This window comes from Rousettus aegyptiacus, unplaced genomic scaffold (assembly GCF_014176215.1).
Source record: "Rousettus aegyptiacus isolate mRouAeg1 unplaced genomic scaffold, mRouAeg1.p scaffold_m13_p_4, whole genome shotgun sequence".
In the NCBI taxonomy this organism is placed as follows: Eukaryota; Metazoa; Chordata; class Mammalia; order Chiroptera; family Pteropodidae; genus Rousettus; species Rousettus aegyptiacus.
Window position 1 is genome coordinate 110926578 of NW_023416307.1, and position 15979 is coordinate 110942556.

The 15979-nt window shown below is 33.6% G+C and overlaps 1 protein-coding gene across 7 annotated transcripts in view; it reads left to right on the forward strand.

Annotated features, from left to right (window-relative positions):
- The window catches only part of CFAP20DC (CFAP20 domain containing), a 214337-nt gene that overhangs the window by 117024 nt on the left and 81334 nt on the right, over positions 1–15979 (forward strand). For 2 of the 7 annotated variants that reach the window (XM_036218854.1, XM_016131665.2), the window contains exons 8-11: positions 11772–11908; positions 12570–12732; positions 14099–14215; positions 15359–15481. In XM_036218854.1, the coding sequence (XP_036074747.1) occupies positions 11772–11908; positions 12570–12732; positions 14099–14215; positions 15359–15481 (540 nt within the window). The remainder of the gene's footprint in view (positions 1–11771; positions 11909–12569; positions 12733–14098; positions 14216–15358; positions 15482–15979) is intronic. The other 5 variants (XM_036218849.1, XM_036218850.1, XM_036218851.1 and 2 more) reach the window with 5 other exon arrangements.

The following is a 15979-nucleotide window of genomic DNA, read 5'->3' on the forward strand; positions in this document are numbered from 1 at the left end:
TGTAAGATGGTGCAGAATATTGAGCAAAGATAAAGAGACGGCAAAATGCATGGATGAGTCTACTGAGGAATTAGTAAGAGGAATGGCATGAGTAGGCAGAATGGCTGTTTTAGAATAATTCAAGAAGAGTATGCCTCATGTATCTATAGTAGAGAAATAATAACTTCTTTAGGAAGTTGAATTTGCCATCAGGATTCAAGGTGAATTTTTAAGTCAAGTGAGTCCAGCCAGAGGTTAAGGATTACAACGAAGGTGTCTTTACAGCAGTCTAGGCATAAAATGACAAGAGGCTGTAAAAGTGGAAAGAGAGAGAAACTGCAGGGGGAAAACTAGGAGAACTTGTTGAGTATCATATACCAGATGGGGAAGAGAGAGTGGTCAAAGTTTGAGAGCAAAGTGGAAACAGGAAAAAGGTAAACATGAAATGAATGAGTTATAAAAATGGACTGTTTTACTCTGTGTATTTATCCTATATTCATTTTTTCTGATGAATTTTCTATATGTCAGTCCTAAATTATATATTCATAGAGAATTGGAACCAATTTTGTAACTTTTTCAGTATAAACCCTAGCAGAAGACTGTGTAAATAGGCACTCCTTTTTAAGCCCTTTTAAGAAATTTCCAAACTTACGGAAGAGAGAATATATAATGAACCCCCATGTTCCCATCACCTGCTTCCACAATTGCCAACTTTAAGCAGCGCTTTTGATAGCAGTGAGGGCACAGGTAGTGAGAATTGTATATTATATACACAGACTTTAGACAGAGAGATGGGACAGGGAGCTAAGGAAGAGAATATATACAATCCATGTTCATTAAGGTACCTTTAGAAAATGTATAAAAGGATGAAAAAGATCTCACTACCCAGACAGCTGCTGTAAACACCTTGGGTCACAATTCAGTCTTAATGGAAGATTTGTCACAGAATGAAATGAGTAACTGGACACACTATTCGTATTTAAGAGGCCGTGATAGCTTTCAGTAACAGAAATGACTAAGTTGTAAAGCCTATCAGATAACACTATGCAATTGTAAATAATTTATTTTTGTTTTCTGTAACTTAATGTTTTAAGAATTAATTATGCCTTTAAATAAAAATGCAAATCTATATCTAGATATTTTAAGTGTCTTTTTTATTTAAAGTTTAAGGACACTTATAATGCCTGAGATTAAAGAGGAATTTGAATAAATATAGTTGCATCATTAATTCAATGTTATAATTAAAAAGAACTTTTTTATAGGCCATATTTGATCTCAACTTGTAGGAGAAGATATTAGTTTATATTTTGCAAATTCTATAAATGGGGTCCCAATGTATAATAATAGTTAACTTGCATCATATATATGGTAAATTAATAATCATCTAATAGCATATTTCTTCTGCCCTATGAATCCCAATTATATTTATATTCATTTCTAACCATAGGTTTCAAGATTGTTCTTCTTAAGTAAATCTCATTGCACATGTTTGGCAGCTAAGCTTACATGAACATACAATGAACTTTGTGGTCCTCTTTCTATAAATAATTTCAATTGCTAATTTTGACATTTGTGGGCTTTGAAACTTACTATAAATGAATATAACAATAATTATTATTTTCTGTGTAAGATATTTTATTTGAAAGGTATAGCTAATGAATAGCGCCCAAGGGCAGACTTTTTAATCTTGTAAAAGCCAAGAGATATTTATTCATTTGAACTATGTGTTTTTGTGTCTTTCTTAAAAAAAAAAGGACTCCCTATGATGAGATTTGAATTGCCAGAGAAATGATGTGCTCTTGTAATTGACTGTATAATACTCATGTAAATTGTGATATTTTATTATAAATTCACATATTGAGAGATCCCAATGAAGCCACTAGAGGAAAACATAATTGTTTCCTATGGATGCCTTCTAGCATGTTCATGCAAGCAAAAAGGAAAATGTTGAAACTTCTGTTTTAGAGTGCATTTTATTGGATGTCATATAACTCAATCAAGAGGATTAAATTAAATTAATAAAAAATCGTATTTCCATGAAGCCACTGTTACCACATATTCACACTGTTCACCTTGTCAATTCCTGGTGAACGTTAGTTAACGACTGTTAGTCTGCAGAGGATGTGAGATCTGATGATCTCATTTTCATTAAGGGAATCCCAGTTTAACTAAACTAGAGAATTGGATCTGGTTATTGAAGGTGATCATTCAACTACTAATGACAAGATGTAGTAGTCTGTTAAGCACAAATTATAACTAGTAATTTACTTAAATTAGGAGGCAGTTTTTTCAAGTGCCCTTTTTTCCACAGCAGCAGTCTCATTGGATTTTTACTCCTTTTTAAATAAGAAGAGACTGACATCCTTATCTCCTAGCACAATTGCAAACAGGTAAATTAATGCATCTAGCAAAACCATGAAATAATCATCTAACTATAGTTGGCATTAGTGAGATCCTTATTACAATTTCTTCTTTGGGTTCCACATTATGAAAGTAAAATTCAAATCAAGCAACAAAATCTACTGCAAAGTATAACCTAAAAGAAAAAGGAGTTAGATTCTGACTTTAGGAAAAAGCAAGATACTCTTTGATTTCTTCTTTCCTAAACTCAGAGTTTTGGTAAGTCTCAACTTAGGATTGTTGGTTAAAGGAATGACACAATTTCTAGTTCCAAAGTCTGATAAGAATTAAGTAAATTCAGCTATCTCTTACATTTGAATTATATACCCTTTCCCTATCTTTAATATTAGTAAGGCATAACTACTCACATTTATTTATTAAAATTTTTTTAAATGTGAAAGAAATTTAGTATGGATAGTGATACAGTATCTGTGAAATCTGTTTTAGCACAGATCATTTATAAGGCGGATTTTGATTTTTCTCTTGATATTTCTGCCAAATGTTGAAAAAACTTAGATATATAAAACAATATTAAATATGAAAAATACATTTAATCAGTTTTATAATTGTGCTGCTTTTATAGGATTGATTCATTCCAATCTTTACATTTCTCCTTTAGATGTCTATTATAGCATTGCTTATTAATAGCAAGCCTCCTCACCTCCCCCAAAAAATAACGAAAACCAAGAGACAAACTACTTGAGCATAATAGGGAATTGATTAAATATACACACAATAAGATATTGTGTATGCAGATATACAGATGATCTGATCTGCTTGTGATGGTCTGGAAAGGTCACTAAGCCTGTCAGTCAATAAAAAATGAAAACTGAGAATGCTATTTCTATATGCACCCATTGATATAAATAAAAAAGATAATTGCCTAGGGATGCTGCTATAGCCATAAATTTTTAAAGGAAACACAAGAAAATTAATAATGACCTTGAGGAACAGGAACTAGCAGAGGCAGGGGAGGGGAGGTAAGACTTTTATGTCTCATATCATCTTTATTAGAGAATTTTAATTTCCTAAATATATTCACAATTTATTATATCAACAGATGTATTATGTTAGAGAAAGTATGTTTCTTCTGTATACTTCTCTCTTTTGAAAACCCAAAGAATTGCTATAAAATTAAAATATATTTCTCTATTTAATATCAATATTTTCATTTAAAATATATAAATGGGAAGGAAGTCCAGAATTACTGGCAAAATAAAATTTTAAGTATATAGTTAAATATTAAACTCATTTATGGTGTAACAGGGAAATATATATGATAATCTGTACTATATCAGTATGAATTATGCTGACATACATTTTCGCTAGTGGTGAACATAGTATTATAATCATCAGTGATCTTCAATAACCCCAAAGATATTCTTCTGTAACATCACCTTGTTTTTATTTTTATCACAGCAATTATTTCTGATATTTTCTGTTTACTTGTTTGCTTATTGCTACCTCCCACACTGGAATTTGAGCTTAAAAACTGCAGAGGTCCGATTTATTGTTGTATTTCTAGCACCTAACTCAATGCTTAACACCTCTTGGAAGCTCTATAAATATTTGTTGATTAAGTGATCAAATGAATAAATAAAATGCTAGCTACATAATTTGAGTAGGTAAGTACATTAAACAACAAATCATCATCATCATTATCATTGTCTTTATCATCATCACCAATGTTTTCGAGTTTTTACTGTGTTCTAAGCACTAAACCCTTTACATAGTGTATTAGTCAGGGTTCTCCAGAGAAACAGAATATATAGAGAGAGACAGACAGACAGACAAAGACAGATTTATTATAAGGAATTGGCTAACACATTTATGGAGACTGAGAAGTCTCAGAATCTGCATTCGGTAAGCTGGAGACCCAGGAAAGTCAATGGTGTAGTTCTTGTCTGAGTCCGAAGGTGTTAGAACCAGAAGAGCTGATGGTGCCAGTTCCAGTCAGAGAGTGGGAGTAGACCTGTGTCCCAGCTTAAACAGTCAGGCAGAAAGATCAGATCTTCCCTTCCTCCACCATTTTGTTCTATTCAGGCCCTCAATGGATTGGATGATACTCACACATATGGGGGGGGGGAGCGAAGGGGGGCAGCAATCTGCTTTATTCAGACTACTGATTCAAATGTTAATTTCATTTAGAAACACTCTTGCAGTCACACTCAGAATAATGTTTAATCTGAGTACCCAGTCAAGTTGACAGATAAAATTAACCATTTCACATAGTATATCTCATTAATCCTCTCACATACTTTTTTATGTAGAAACCATCATAATATTTGTTTTGTAGATGAGAAAACTGAAGTTTACAAAGATAAAGTAATTAGTGAGTGGTAGAGCTGGGATGACCAGGCGGTCCGGTTTCAGAGATGCATTCTTAACTACTGACTCCATTATGCAATTTCTCCTCACTAGTTTTAAAGATTATCCTCTAGGGTACCTTCCTATTTCACAGGAAACTTCTATTTCCAAGCCCAAATGATGGAAATTATCTACCAAAGACTTTATTATATATAAACTGTACTCTTTGTTCAAAATGGAAAATTTTCTTGAGATGATAAAATTGTTTTCCTAAAAATGTTTCTTTAGTCATTAAGAGTAAAGAACAAAACTGAACTAACTATGACTTTTTAATAAATTAAGATTTTGTGAAGAATAATATCTTGAACTTTACTATTTTTATCTTATTGATATATCTTACCTTTACACGCAGATAGTGTTTTTACATTGTCAAAGTTCTACTCAAGTTCAGAGAAAAAAGAGATATTCTAATTTTACTTTTTAATATTTTATTGCCTTTAAAAAATGTCTTAAACTTTTTATTTATGAGATAAGGTAAATACTGGTTTGAATTATTTGCAAAGACTGATTTTACTCAACTACAGGCCTTTCTTGCTTTAGTCATTTACCTACCCACTGTCTTTTCATCATGTATCCAGGATTTAAAGACTAACAGTCCTCCAATTAGTCTAAAAAAAGGTTTTAACTAAAACTACTTTGTATAGGACATGCATTCTCAAATTAGCCACAGTTCCCCCCACATTCTTCATATGCCTGCTTGTCATATATGTGTTACCTGCTTGACACTGAAACCATTTCAGTTTGTTCTTCTCTCACCCCAACACTTTCTTTCTTCTAAAAAAGGATATTATAGTGTCGTGTTTTATACTTAACTCTTCACAAACCCCATTAGTCTTCATCACATATATTAATTATCATACTTATGAAGTTCTGATATTAATCTCTATAATCAGTAATGGGCCACTTTTCAGAGAGCAAAACAAAAGTTTTTAGTTAGATGGCTTCTAACTAAATAGGGCAGCATCATGTGTGGGGAAAAGAAGGCACAAAGAGGCCTTGGGATGCTTGAATTTTGAGCTCCCACTCTGTGTAGACAGATCTCTAAACATCGTGAGCTTCAGTTTTGTCGCTGTGGAGATGGGATAATATCACACAAAGTGATTGGAAATTACATAGAGATCATGTATGCATCATCATATCCATCATCTTTTAGATCTCAAGTTGAATGTCATTTCCCTGACCCCAAAAACTAAATATAAACCATCTGTTAAACACGTATAACCTTTGAATTTTTCTTTCATCTTATCACAGTTGTAATCATGTAGTTTACTTGCTTTAATATCTGTCTCCCCATGAGACTGTAAGCTCACTTGAAGGAGGTGAAGTGTCCACTTTGTTTCCTGTCTTATTCAGTGCCTAGAGCAATGGCTGCCCAGAGTAGGTACCCAGTCACTAATGAAAGAATGGGTGAATAAAGGAATAAATGATTGTGAATGGACTTTGCAAATTAAATGCTATTCAAAATGGAAGATATTGATATATTTACTAAGCATTTACTCCCTACTAAGCACAGTATTTCACATGGTACATACATGTTTCATATAATCTAACAAAACATGACTTAAATACTGTTGTTATCTCAATTTTATGAATGAAGAAGGTGAGGTTTCGAAAGGTTAAGTACCTTGTCTAAAATAATATTGCTTTGCTGGATCAGCCTTTCTTTTGGATTTTTGACATGCTTTACAACAATGCACATATAATAAAAATTAATTCAAAGACTGGATTCTGGTAGGAAATTAATTCTGATTTGATTATTAGATAATAGACATAAGTCTCGAGCATGACCTCTCAATGATTGGGGTTGAAAATTCAGCAGGTTTTTCTGGTTAAGCTTTGAAAACTCTGCACCCTTAAATGACTATAATAATTACAACGTTGTATCTTGAGACAAAAGAGTGTTTATTTTTCTAAAAGACAATTAGAGAGTAGACCCTCAGGTTTTATAGTCTAACTACAAAGGCATGCACCCCTCAGTAAAATAGCAAAATAATTAATGGTAACATCTCTGACCTACACACCAAGTTCACTTTCTGCAAACTCAAAATGAAACGCCTAGAGCATAACTTTAATCTAATCTTGATTTTAATCTTGTTTTATGCATATTGATATCCTCTCTTAAAAGAGCTCCTTTTAGAATTCAAAAGGCATGCATTTCTGCTTGTAGTTTTTTTATTAAGATTTTTCTCATTATAAAAATTTTGTTTCTTCTACTGTTTTTTAGAAACCAAAAGTCTAAATTACTTTTCCTTGTAGGTTTTAATAATGACTCTATTATAGGAGATACATAGCATGATACATGTTTATAGAGATAATTGCGAGAATTAATATGATTATAAACAGAATTATTAAAGTGAAACAAGCTTTAAGAATGTGTTAAATTGTTTAATTGCATTAATAAGTTTAAAGAGATAATAAATAGGAGAGCATTGGTATTCTTTGTGGGGGAAAAATGTACTAAAATTTGTAAAATTTTAAAAATAAATTTAAATTTAAATACACAGTGGTAGATTATTCTCTAAAGAAATCCTATAGTAGATTCTCTTTTAAAATACAGAATAACACTTAATTTTCTGTGATTTAGGAGATTATACATATCAGGTTTAGGTATGCCTCTAACAGTCACTGGATAGCCACTGCTAAGCAAGAAATCCCTCCAAGAAATTCAAGGTATTTAGGAATTTCAAATTTTTTAATTACTGTAAACTAGCTGATATGTTCATTTTATTGGAATTACAGCTGGAAGTATGTCGGTATGATTTTTATTTTTCATTTTTATCAAGGTATGTTACATATAACATATAATAGTTTCATGTACATACTATAATTTGATATTTGTATATATTGTGAAATGATCACCACATTAAGTCTAGTTAACATAGTTACAAAATATGTTTTTCCTGTGATAAGGACTTTTAAGATCTATTCTCTTAGCAGCTTTCAAATATGCTTATAATATTAACTATAATCACCATGCTATACATTTCATCCCACAACTCACTTATTTTATAATTTGAAGTATGTACCTTTTCAGTATGATTTTTAAAAATACTCCCCCCTTCACCCCCCGCACATACATACAAATTCTCCTTTTATTTACTCTTAGATATTGTCCACAGTTTTGGTGAGATTTATTCATTTTCTGCTGTGTGCTATGTTGGGTTCAGCAGATGAGGGTACATACAGTACCAAATAAATGATCTTTCTATTCAAAGGAATTTAAATTAATTGCGGGGGGGAACCAACATATAGATAAAGAACATGAGAAAACATCAAGTAAATTGCCACTGTCAGATATTTGAACAGAAGGATATGCCCATAGTGTCATGGTTCCCATGACTGAAAAGAAAAACTCTTACCCTGGTACTGAAAATTCTTGTCTAGGCCTATGCCATATCCCACATGGCCCTTTAGTTCCCTCAGTGGATATTTCTTTCTGGGGAAATCCACATTTGAAAACAAAATCAATAGTCTTGGATTTGTTCTACTAGTCATAAAAGGTACAAATGATGAGTCTATAATAAGAGTTTTTCAATTGGCTTGGAATTTGAGTGTCATTTCTTTCTATTATCGACCCTGAGAGACTAACAGTGTTTTGTTGATTCCAAATGGATGATTATAAAGACTAAAAAAAATACAGATGCACACATAGCCAAGTCTATTTGCTAACACTATGAAATTTCACCTGTAACCTGGACAGGCACTTTATTGTGGTGCCATAGCACTGCTGCTGTTGAGAGCCACACCATCTATGTAAATATCAACGTCTCGGTCATTGTTATCCCTTCTCTCTCATCGCTCATATCATGGAAGTTGTCTAGTCCTGTTCAATCTTCTTCCTCAATGTATACATAAAACCTTCAGATGGATTTTTCTTAAAGTGAACTTTTAATTATAGTTAGATCCATTACATTTAATGATTTATTTTTCCTCCTGATCCATTACATTTAATGATTCATTTTGCTCAGCAAAGATTTATTATATGCCTACTCTGTATCAGGCATGGAGCTAGGTGCTAGCAATTCAGGGGTAACAAATCAGGCTACTACTGAGTTTTATCTCACACATTATCAGAGAAACCCAAACACATGTAAAAGTGCAATAATTCTGACAAGTTCTGGGATGGAAAGGTTATGGGAGTACCTATACTGGGGAAATTTCCCTAATCAGAAAAGTTCAGGAAAATTTGTCTGAAGTAGTAATACATGAGCTGAAACATAAAAGCCAAGGGCAAAAGGAAGAGTCTTCTAGCTATGGGGACCAGCATGCACAAATGCTCTGGTAGGCAAGGAGAACTGAGAAGGCCAGTCTGAGAGAGTAGAAAATGAGAGGTGTAAGGTATGAACTAAATATAGAACAAATGCAGTTTTTTGCAGGTGATTTTAAGGGCTCTTTTCTTAACCCTAAGACCAACAGGAAAGCCATTAAAAAGTTTTAAGTGAGGAAATTGAATGACCCAATCAGATTTATGTTTGTATAAGACCACTCTGGCTGCATTTTGGAAAAGGCATGGCACAGAGGGCCAGAGTAGACATAGTAGGTCACTGGAGAAATCATCCAGGAGAGGGATGGTAGTAGCCTGGATGCAGTGCTGGCAGAGAAAGTGGGAAGAAGTGGATATAAATTAGATATGGAGAGGACAGAGGGAGGTGTCAAGAATGGCATCTCAATTCTGGCTTTTCAAACTGGATAGATTGTGGTACCTAATGCAGTGCTGGCAGAGAAAGTGGGAAGAAGTGGATATAAATTAGATATGGAGAGGACAGAGGGAGGTGTCAAGAATGGCATCTCAATTCTGGCTTTTCAAACTGGATAGATTGTGGTACCTAATGCAGTGCTGGCAGAGAAAGTGGGAAGAAGTGGATATAAATTAGATATGGAGAGGACAGAGGGAGGTGTCAAGAATGGCATCTCAATTCTGGCTTTTCAAACTGGATAGATTGTGGTACCTACCACTCATTAAACCAAGTTGTCACTTCCATCAGAGAGACCCTGGTCAAAAAGGCCACTGGATACAAGGAGTGTAGCTCAGAAGAGAACACCATGCTGGAGATAGAAATTAGGGAGTCATCTGATATCCTTACAATATTTTTCAAAATGATGGAAAATTTACCACCTCAACAAACAGACATGCTTTAATTAAAGAAAGATGTTTCTTATGTTGGACTAAAAGCTTTTTGAAGTAAATTCTACTCATTAGTTCTGATTCTGCCTTTGGACAAATGGAACCTCTCTCCTACATAATAGGGATTCAGGAATTTGAAGAAAACTGGAATTAGTACATCTCTTCACCACTCTTCTGTCCAGCAAAAAAAAAAAAAAAAAAATCTTTCAGATCAATTTAGCAATTTAGCCTTTGCCCATCTCTTTAGCTTCATCTATTACAAACCCCAAAACAGACCCAAAAAAACACCCATATACCCACACATATTACTTCTATTAAGATCTAAATATCAAGGGCTTCCTAAGCATGGTATGTTTCCACTAACATTTGTGCCTTTTCTCATGCCGTTGCATAGGAGTGTTTTTTAATTCTACCACATGTAAAATTGCAGCTCTATAGCAGAGGCTAATGAGACCAACTAGCTAACTATAGGAATCTTTTCAGAGGAATAAGTCAGAGAGAAAGTGGCATTAGCTCGTATGTGTCCAGGGCTATAGGACAAATGTTGGCTCACTCAGGGACAACATAATATTCAAGTTGGTCCTGTTTTGCAATTGGGACGCAAGAGGAGTTTTCTAGGTTGTGGGCAGTGTTTGGAGTTAAGAGCCACCACTTTCACCTGCTTTATTGATCAGAGGAGGCTGACTGCAGCCACAGAGAACCCCATAGTCCTGGTCGATTCAGGAGTTTCTGGGGCAACCTTCCATCTGGCCATTCAGAAACCCAGACTATTTTAATCTACCTGCTGCTCTGGAGGCCTTCAGGTCCTTCACTGAATCTTCTGCATCTTGTCAAGAGATGAGGGAAGAGAATGCCTAGGGGATTATATAGGAGGTTTTAGGGACCAGGAAGTGGTTTACACTTCTCACATTCCACTTCTTAGGTTTAATTAACCAGAACTCAAACACATGGCCCATAGAACTGAAAGGAAGGCTTAGAAAATGTAATTTAGCTGTGTGCCCTGAAGGCAAAGACAGCAGGATTTGGTGAGCACACCTGCCTTATCCTAGAGGTGATACCAATTTATTCTTTCTCCCCTAAACCCTCAGTGATTCAGTAATTAGCATTTTAAGGCTTTTTTCAGTGTGACCCTAATTTAGAATACCCTCTTAGCATTTTAAGGCTTTTTTCAATGTGACCTTAGTCTATCCTTTCAACCAAACTGGGAATTTCATTATTCCCCAAGTATACCTTACCCTTTCACTCTTCTATGCCTTTATTTAAGCACTTTCTTCTACTTAGGGTGTCCTCTATCTCTTATTCTTGAACACTTATCAGTCATCCATGGTCCATCCAAGAGGTCACTTCTTCATTCCCACTAGTCTGCCTTATGTTGTAGTTACCTGTTTACTTGTACTATCACCTCCCTTCAGGATTCCTAAGAGCAAACAATGTCTTATCTATTTTGTGTCACTGACAGCCTCTAGGAAATGCCTGAGTGCTCGAGCAAATACTTGTTCAATTGAGTTGAATAGTTTTGTTTATTTAAATTATTTCCTTAAGAAAATAGGATGTATTTTTAGTAGTTTTTCTTGTTTCTTTCTCTCTCTCTCTCTCTCTCTCTCTCTCTCTTTTTTTTCTTTTTTTTTTTTTTTTTAGGGAAAACGTTTGTGGTAATAGTTCTCAAATGATAGCAAGCTTGTTAAATGATAGAAGAACTTGTTAAATTATAGATTTATCCCCACCCCGCCCCCAAGATTCTAATTCTATAGATCTGATATATCTGCATTTTTAATAAGTGTTCAGGGGGAGAGGAAATTCAGATCATAATCATATGGGACTGTACTTTCATAAATATTGCAACACGATGTTGTCATTACACCCATTAATGAACTATTATTACCTTCCTTTAACAAAACAGATCAATTCATTAACAGAGGAAAAGGTAGTGCGCGAAACAGTAAAATTCAAGATGTTTGTCATATCGCCTTTGGATCTAAAGTTCTTGGACCACCTCCACTCTCTGGCAGAAGAAATAACATGAGGCTATCCAGTGAGGTAAGAGCAAGGTTTGAAGAGCTTATCTACACATGAATGGCATGGGAACAGAAGGGTCCCCCACCCCTTCACTGCGAGGGGAGAAAGAAGGGAAAGAGATACATGCCAAAATCAGAAGGCTTGAATAAATTTTGAACAGAAATTTTGGATTTTAAAAGACCTCAAAATTGTTTCCTTTTTGTCATGTCAACACAATTAACAATTCTCAATATTCTTTTCTTTAAATGTGTTCACAGAACTTAAAGGGAAATATATAGGAGAGCATTTTGTGGTCTTTTCGAGGAGTTAGATAATTGCCAGATACCTTACAATAAACAGGTTTTCAAATATTATATTTTAATTTTTAATTTCCTCTGAATTTCTGACATACGCAGTGATGATTTTCAATTCAACTCCTGCCTAATAATGATGGAGTGTAGCAAATAAGCACATTTTAATTTATGTGTCTAGGAGACCCGTCTTCTGTTTTATCATACATTACGTTTCTCCTTTTAATTTTCTACCATAATTTACCTCTTCACCAATTTTTTTAACCTCATTTCCTCTCATTTTTTAACCCTCATTCTTTAGCCAAATATAATTTTTTTCTATGTAGATTCTATAGGAAATACATGCAATTTCTTTATTTTAAAATGTGCAGAATAATTCCTTTTCCTTATAGACAGTGAAATCCGTTGGGTCCAAAAATAACCGATCGTGCCAGCTGTCCACAGGAGAGAAGTGTGTTAACAATGCAGAAATGTCAGCTTTGCTGATATCTGAGACTGAGGAGCAAGGAGATAAAGAAAATATTTGCCAAACAAAGCCGACTGTACCTATTCATGGTAAGAAAGAATTATGCATAATGAATGATGGCTAATGAAAATAGCGACAGTGTTCTTGTTAAGATAAATTCGAAGTTATATTCGTGACTAGATCTCAAGTCCAAAGAATTACTTAAAAATGAAAAGTGTGGTACATATTGAAATATGTTTAGAATTCATGTATGTATACACACACGTACATAATCTTCTAGAATCTATCATCCTATTCTATTATTTCAAATTCCTGTAGTACCCTGTGTTTTTACTTTATGATGACTGGTGAGGAAATAATATAGCATCCTCTTACCACTATATTTTAGAAACTCCATCTACATTTTAAGTTTTCTTAACTTAATTTTATCTTATAATTAATCTTTCCCATTTGTAAAGTGCTCTTTATTTTCTCTCACCTGTTGTCCCATTTTATATATTGAGAATTCAAGGTTAACGGAGAAATAAAGTGGTTTATTGTCTGTAATCATTGGAGAGAATCAAGACTGGAGAACCCAGGGCTTGCCACTCCTTTTCAGTTTTACCATTCTTACCTGTCTGGCTTTCCTGAGAATTGAAATAGGGCAGGCCATTTGGGTTCATGTTTTTTGATTTAGAAATTAATGAGCACTATTACACTTTACATCTTCCATGGAGTATAAAAATGAGATAAAGAAATGAATAACACAGATACTCAGTACCGGCCTAACCATCTGTGAGACTTGGATCAAGTTTCTTAACCCCTATAAGCCTCAGTTTCCTCATCTAAAATGGGGACACAGTTACTACTGGCACTAGTAGTGATAAATAACAGCTGCTTCAAAGGTCATTATGAAGATTCAGTGAGAAGTTAGTTAAGTACATCATACTGTGCCAAAAAATTTGGCATTCAGTAAATACTAAGTGCTACTATGAATATTATTATTATTATAGTATTAAATTATACATAAGAATTCTTCAGGTTTGATATCAGTTGTCCAGGGTTCTTTTGGAAACTACCCTCTAAGTTCTTGTTGCATCATACTTAACTCTGCTTCCTCTTATTAGAAAGAAATAAATTTTCTGGGTTGTCTGTCAGTTTCATTTTTTATATTTTTAATATAGCACGTTGCACGATTAACATTAATCAAATTACTTGTAGCTCTCTATAAGGTTATATTATGTGAATAAAATGTATTAGTAATTTTGAAAGCCCTAATATTGGAAAACCTTAATATTGGAATAGGAATAAATACCTATTTTCTGTAAAGGGATAAATTTTTTATATAGCTTTACATAATGTCAAAATGATACATGAACATTCTCATTGTAGCTATAATTATGTTTACTGAATTATTTCAAGCCATATAGTACTTTCTGTTCTGGCTTTCTGTTCTTTGATACGAAAATGTACCAGCCAATCTGCATATTATGCATCCACATCCCCCTCAAGAACCATCAGCAGATAAGAATAATAACAGGAGAAGATTATGGTTAAAAAGCACCAGCGGAGAAAGGACAGAGACACGCAGCGGTATGGCACTGATTCAATACTATCTTATATCAGTATATTACTCAGAGCAATGAAATCTCTTTCTGTAGGTTGTAAATTTCAAAGGATTATGAACCAATTCATTTAAAATATAAATGTCTGTTCTTTAGGGATTATGGAAATCAAATTTTCTGCAAAAGAATTGCTCTAAAGACCTAACAGAGATTTGCTGGATTAAATAGACAACACCCCAGAAATAAAGGACTCCCAACTTCTACTTTCAAAGCCTGAATAAGTTTAAATTATTGTTTTCAAAAAATGGCCCAAATTTAATACAGGAAGTTCCTGCCTGCAGACTTTACTAAAATTGAACTTAACTCATAATTTTTTATGTTTCGTTTATATTTCTTCCTTTTAAATTAGGCTCTTTCAGATTGGTTTTATATTTTCTGTCTCTCCCTTTGGACTTCTTCCCACCTGATATAATGTAGGATATAATTTCAACCATTTGCAACCAGAAAAACATTAGACAAATATAGGTGACTATTAAGTTATTCTTTTAAGTAATGGATTTCAAGCATATATGTGTAGGTTTATATACACATGCATTAGTCTTTCCCTAATCAAGCCTAGAATGTACCATGTACATATATGTTTGCGTAATTTCTCAAAAATGTAGGCTTCTTGGGTAAGCCAAAATTCAGCTTGCTAGGTTTCATGTTGTTTTTATAAAATAGAAGGTAGAAAATTAATTGTGCAATAATGCCTGTGTCCATTTCCTTAAGGCACTGCAGGAACAAACTTGGTTAAAAAGAGTTAAATTCAGTAAGAATTGTTAGTTAAAGAAAACACACTTTATTTTATGTGAATCCAAAGAAAAAAGTATAAGACTCTTTAAAAATGATATGGGTTTTGGAATTCTTTTTATTGCATATTTTAAAACTTAAATCTAAAATGTCCTCATGCAGATATCCAGGAATTTTAAGATTAACATCCACAAAAATGCAGCTGAGTTTATCTGAAAACATTCTGCTGGGGGGACAAAAAGCCTGTATATAATCTATAGTGTCACCTCTAACTCGCTTTATAATAATCCTATAGAACAGTATACCAAATTAATACCATTCTTCAAAAATCAATTTTTATATTTAAAAAATATAGTGGAAAATATTTATTCTAATTAAGGCAGTTCTTCAGGAAATAACAGGAATGAAGATAAAGCAACAAGTGCCTTCACCACTGTGTCCTATCAAAGAGCAGAGGCATCGAACCCCAGCATTCCAGAACCCCAGTCTTCTGATCAAGCAGGTTTGTATCTTTCCGAAATTGTTAATAATAAGATATAAATATGTTAAATATTTCAAACCGAGTCATTTTGAAAAGTCATGATGCAGTCATCTGCTAAAATCTATCATTTTTTGTAAATCTTTTAACCTCAATTTTATGGCAAACTTTAGTGGATGAAAGAGAATTTTTATTTTCAAGGTTTAATGCATCAGTTTTCTGTTAGAATGAAAGTTTAAAATTTTAAAATTTTCACTTGACATTGTCACCCCTCCCCAGAGGTTATCTGTTGTTGCATTTCTCCAGTCCTCTTTAAAATGGAGATGGTTGGTTTATAGAGCATTGAGTCCATCAACATATCTTGCCTAGCAGGTGTGTAGTACTTTTACAAAAGCAAATTGTTTTTGAGCAAGGAAAAAAGAAAAATAAATTAAAATTGTTTGTAATTTGTCAGTCTTATTTATGCAATGCTGAAACCTTCATTAAAATGTTAGGCACAATTAGTGTCTCTAGCATAAATCT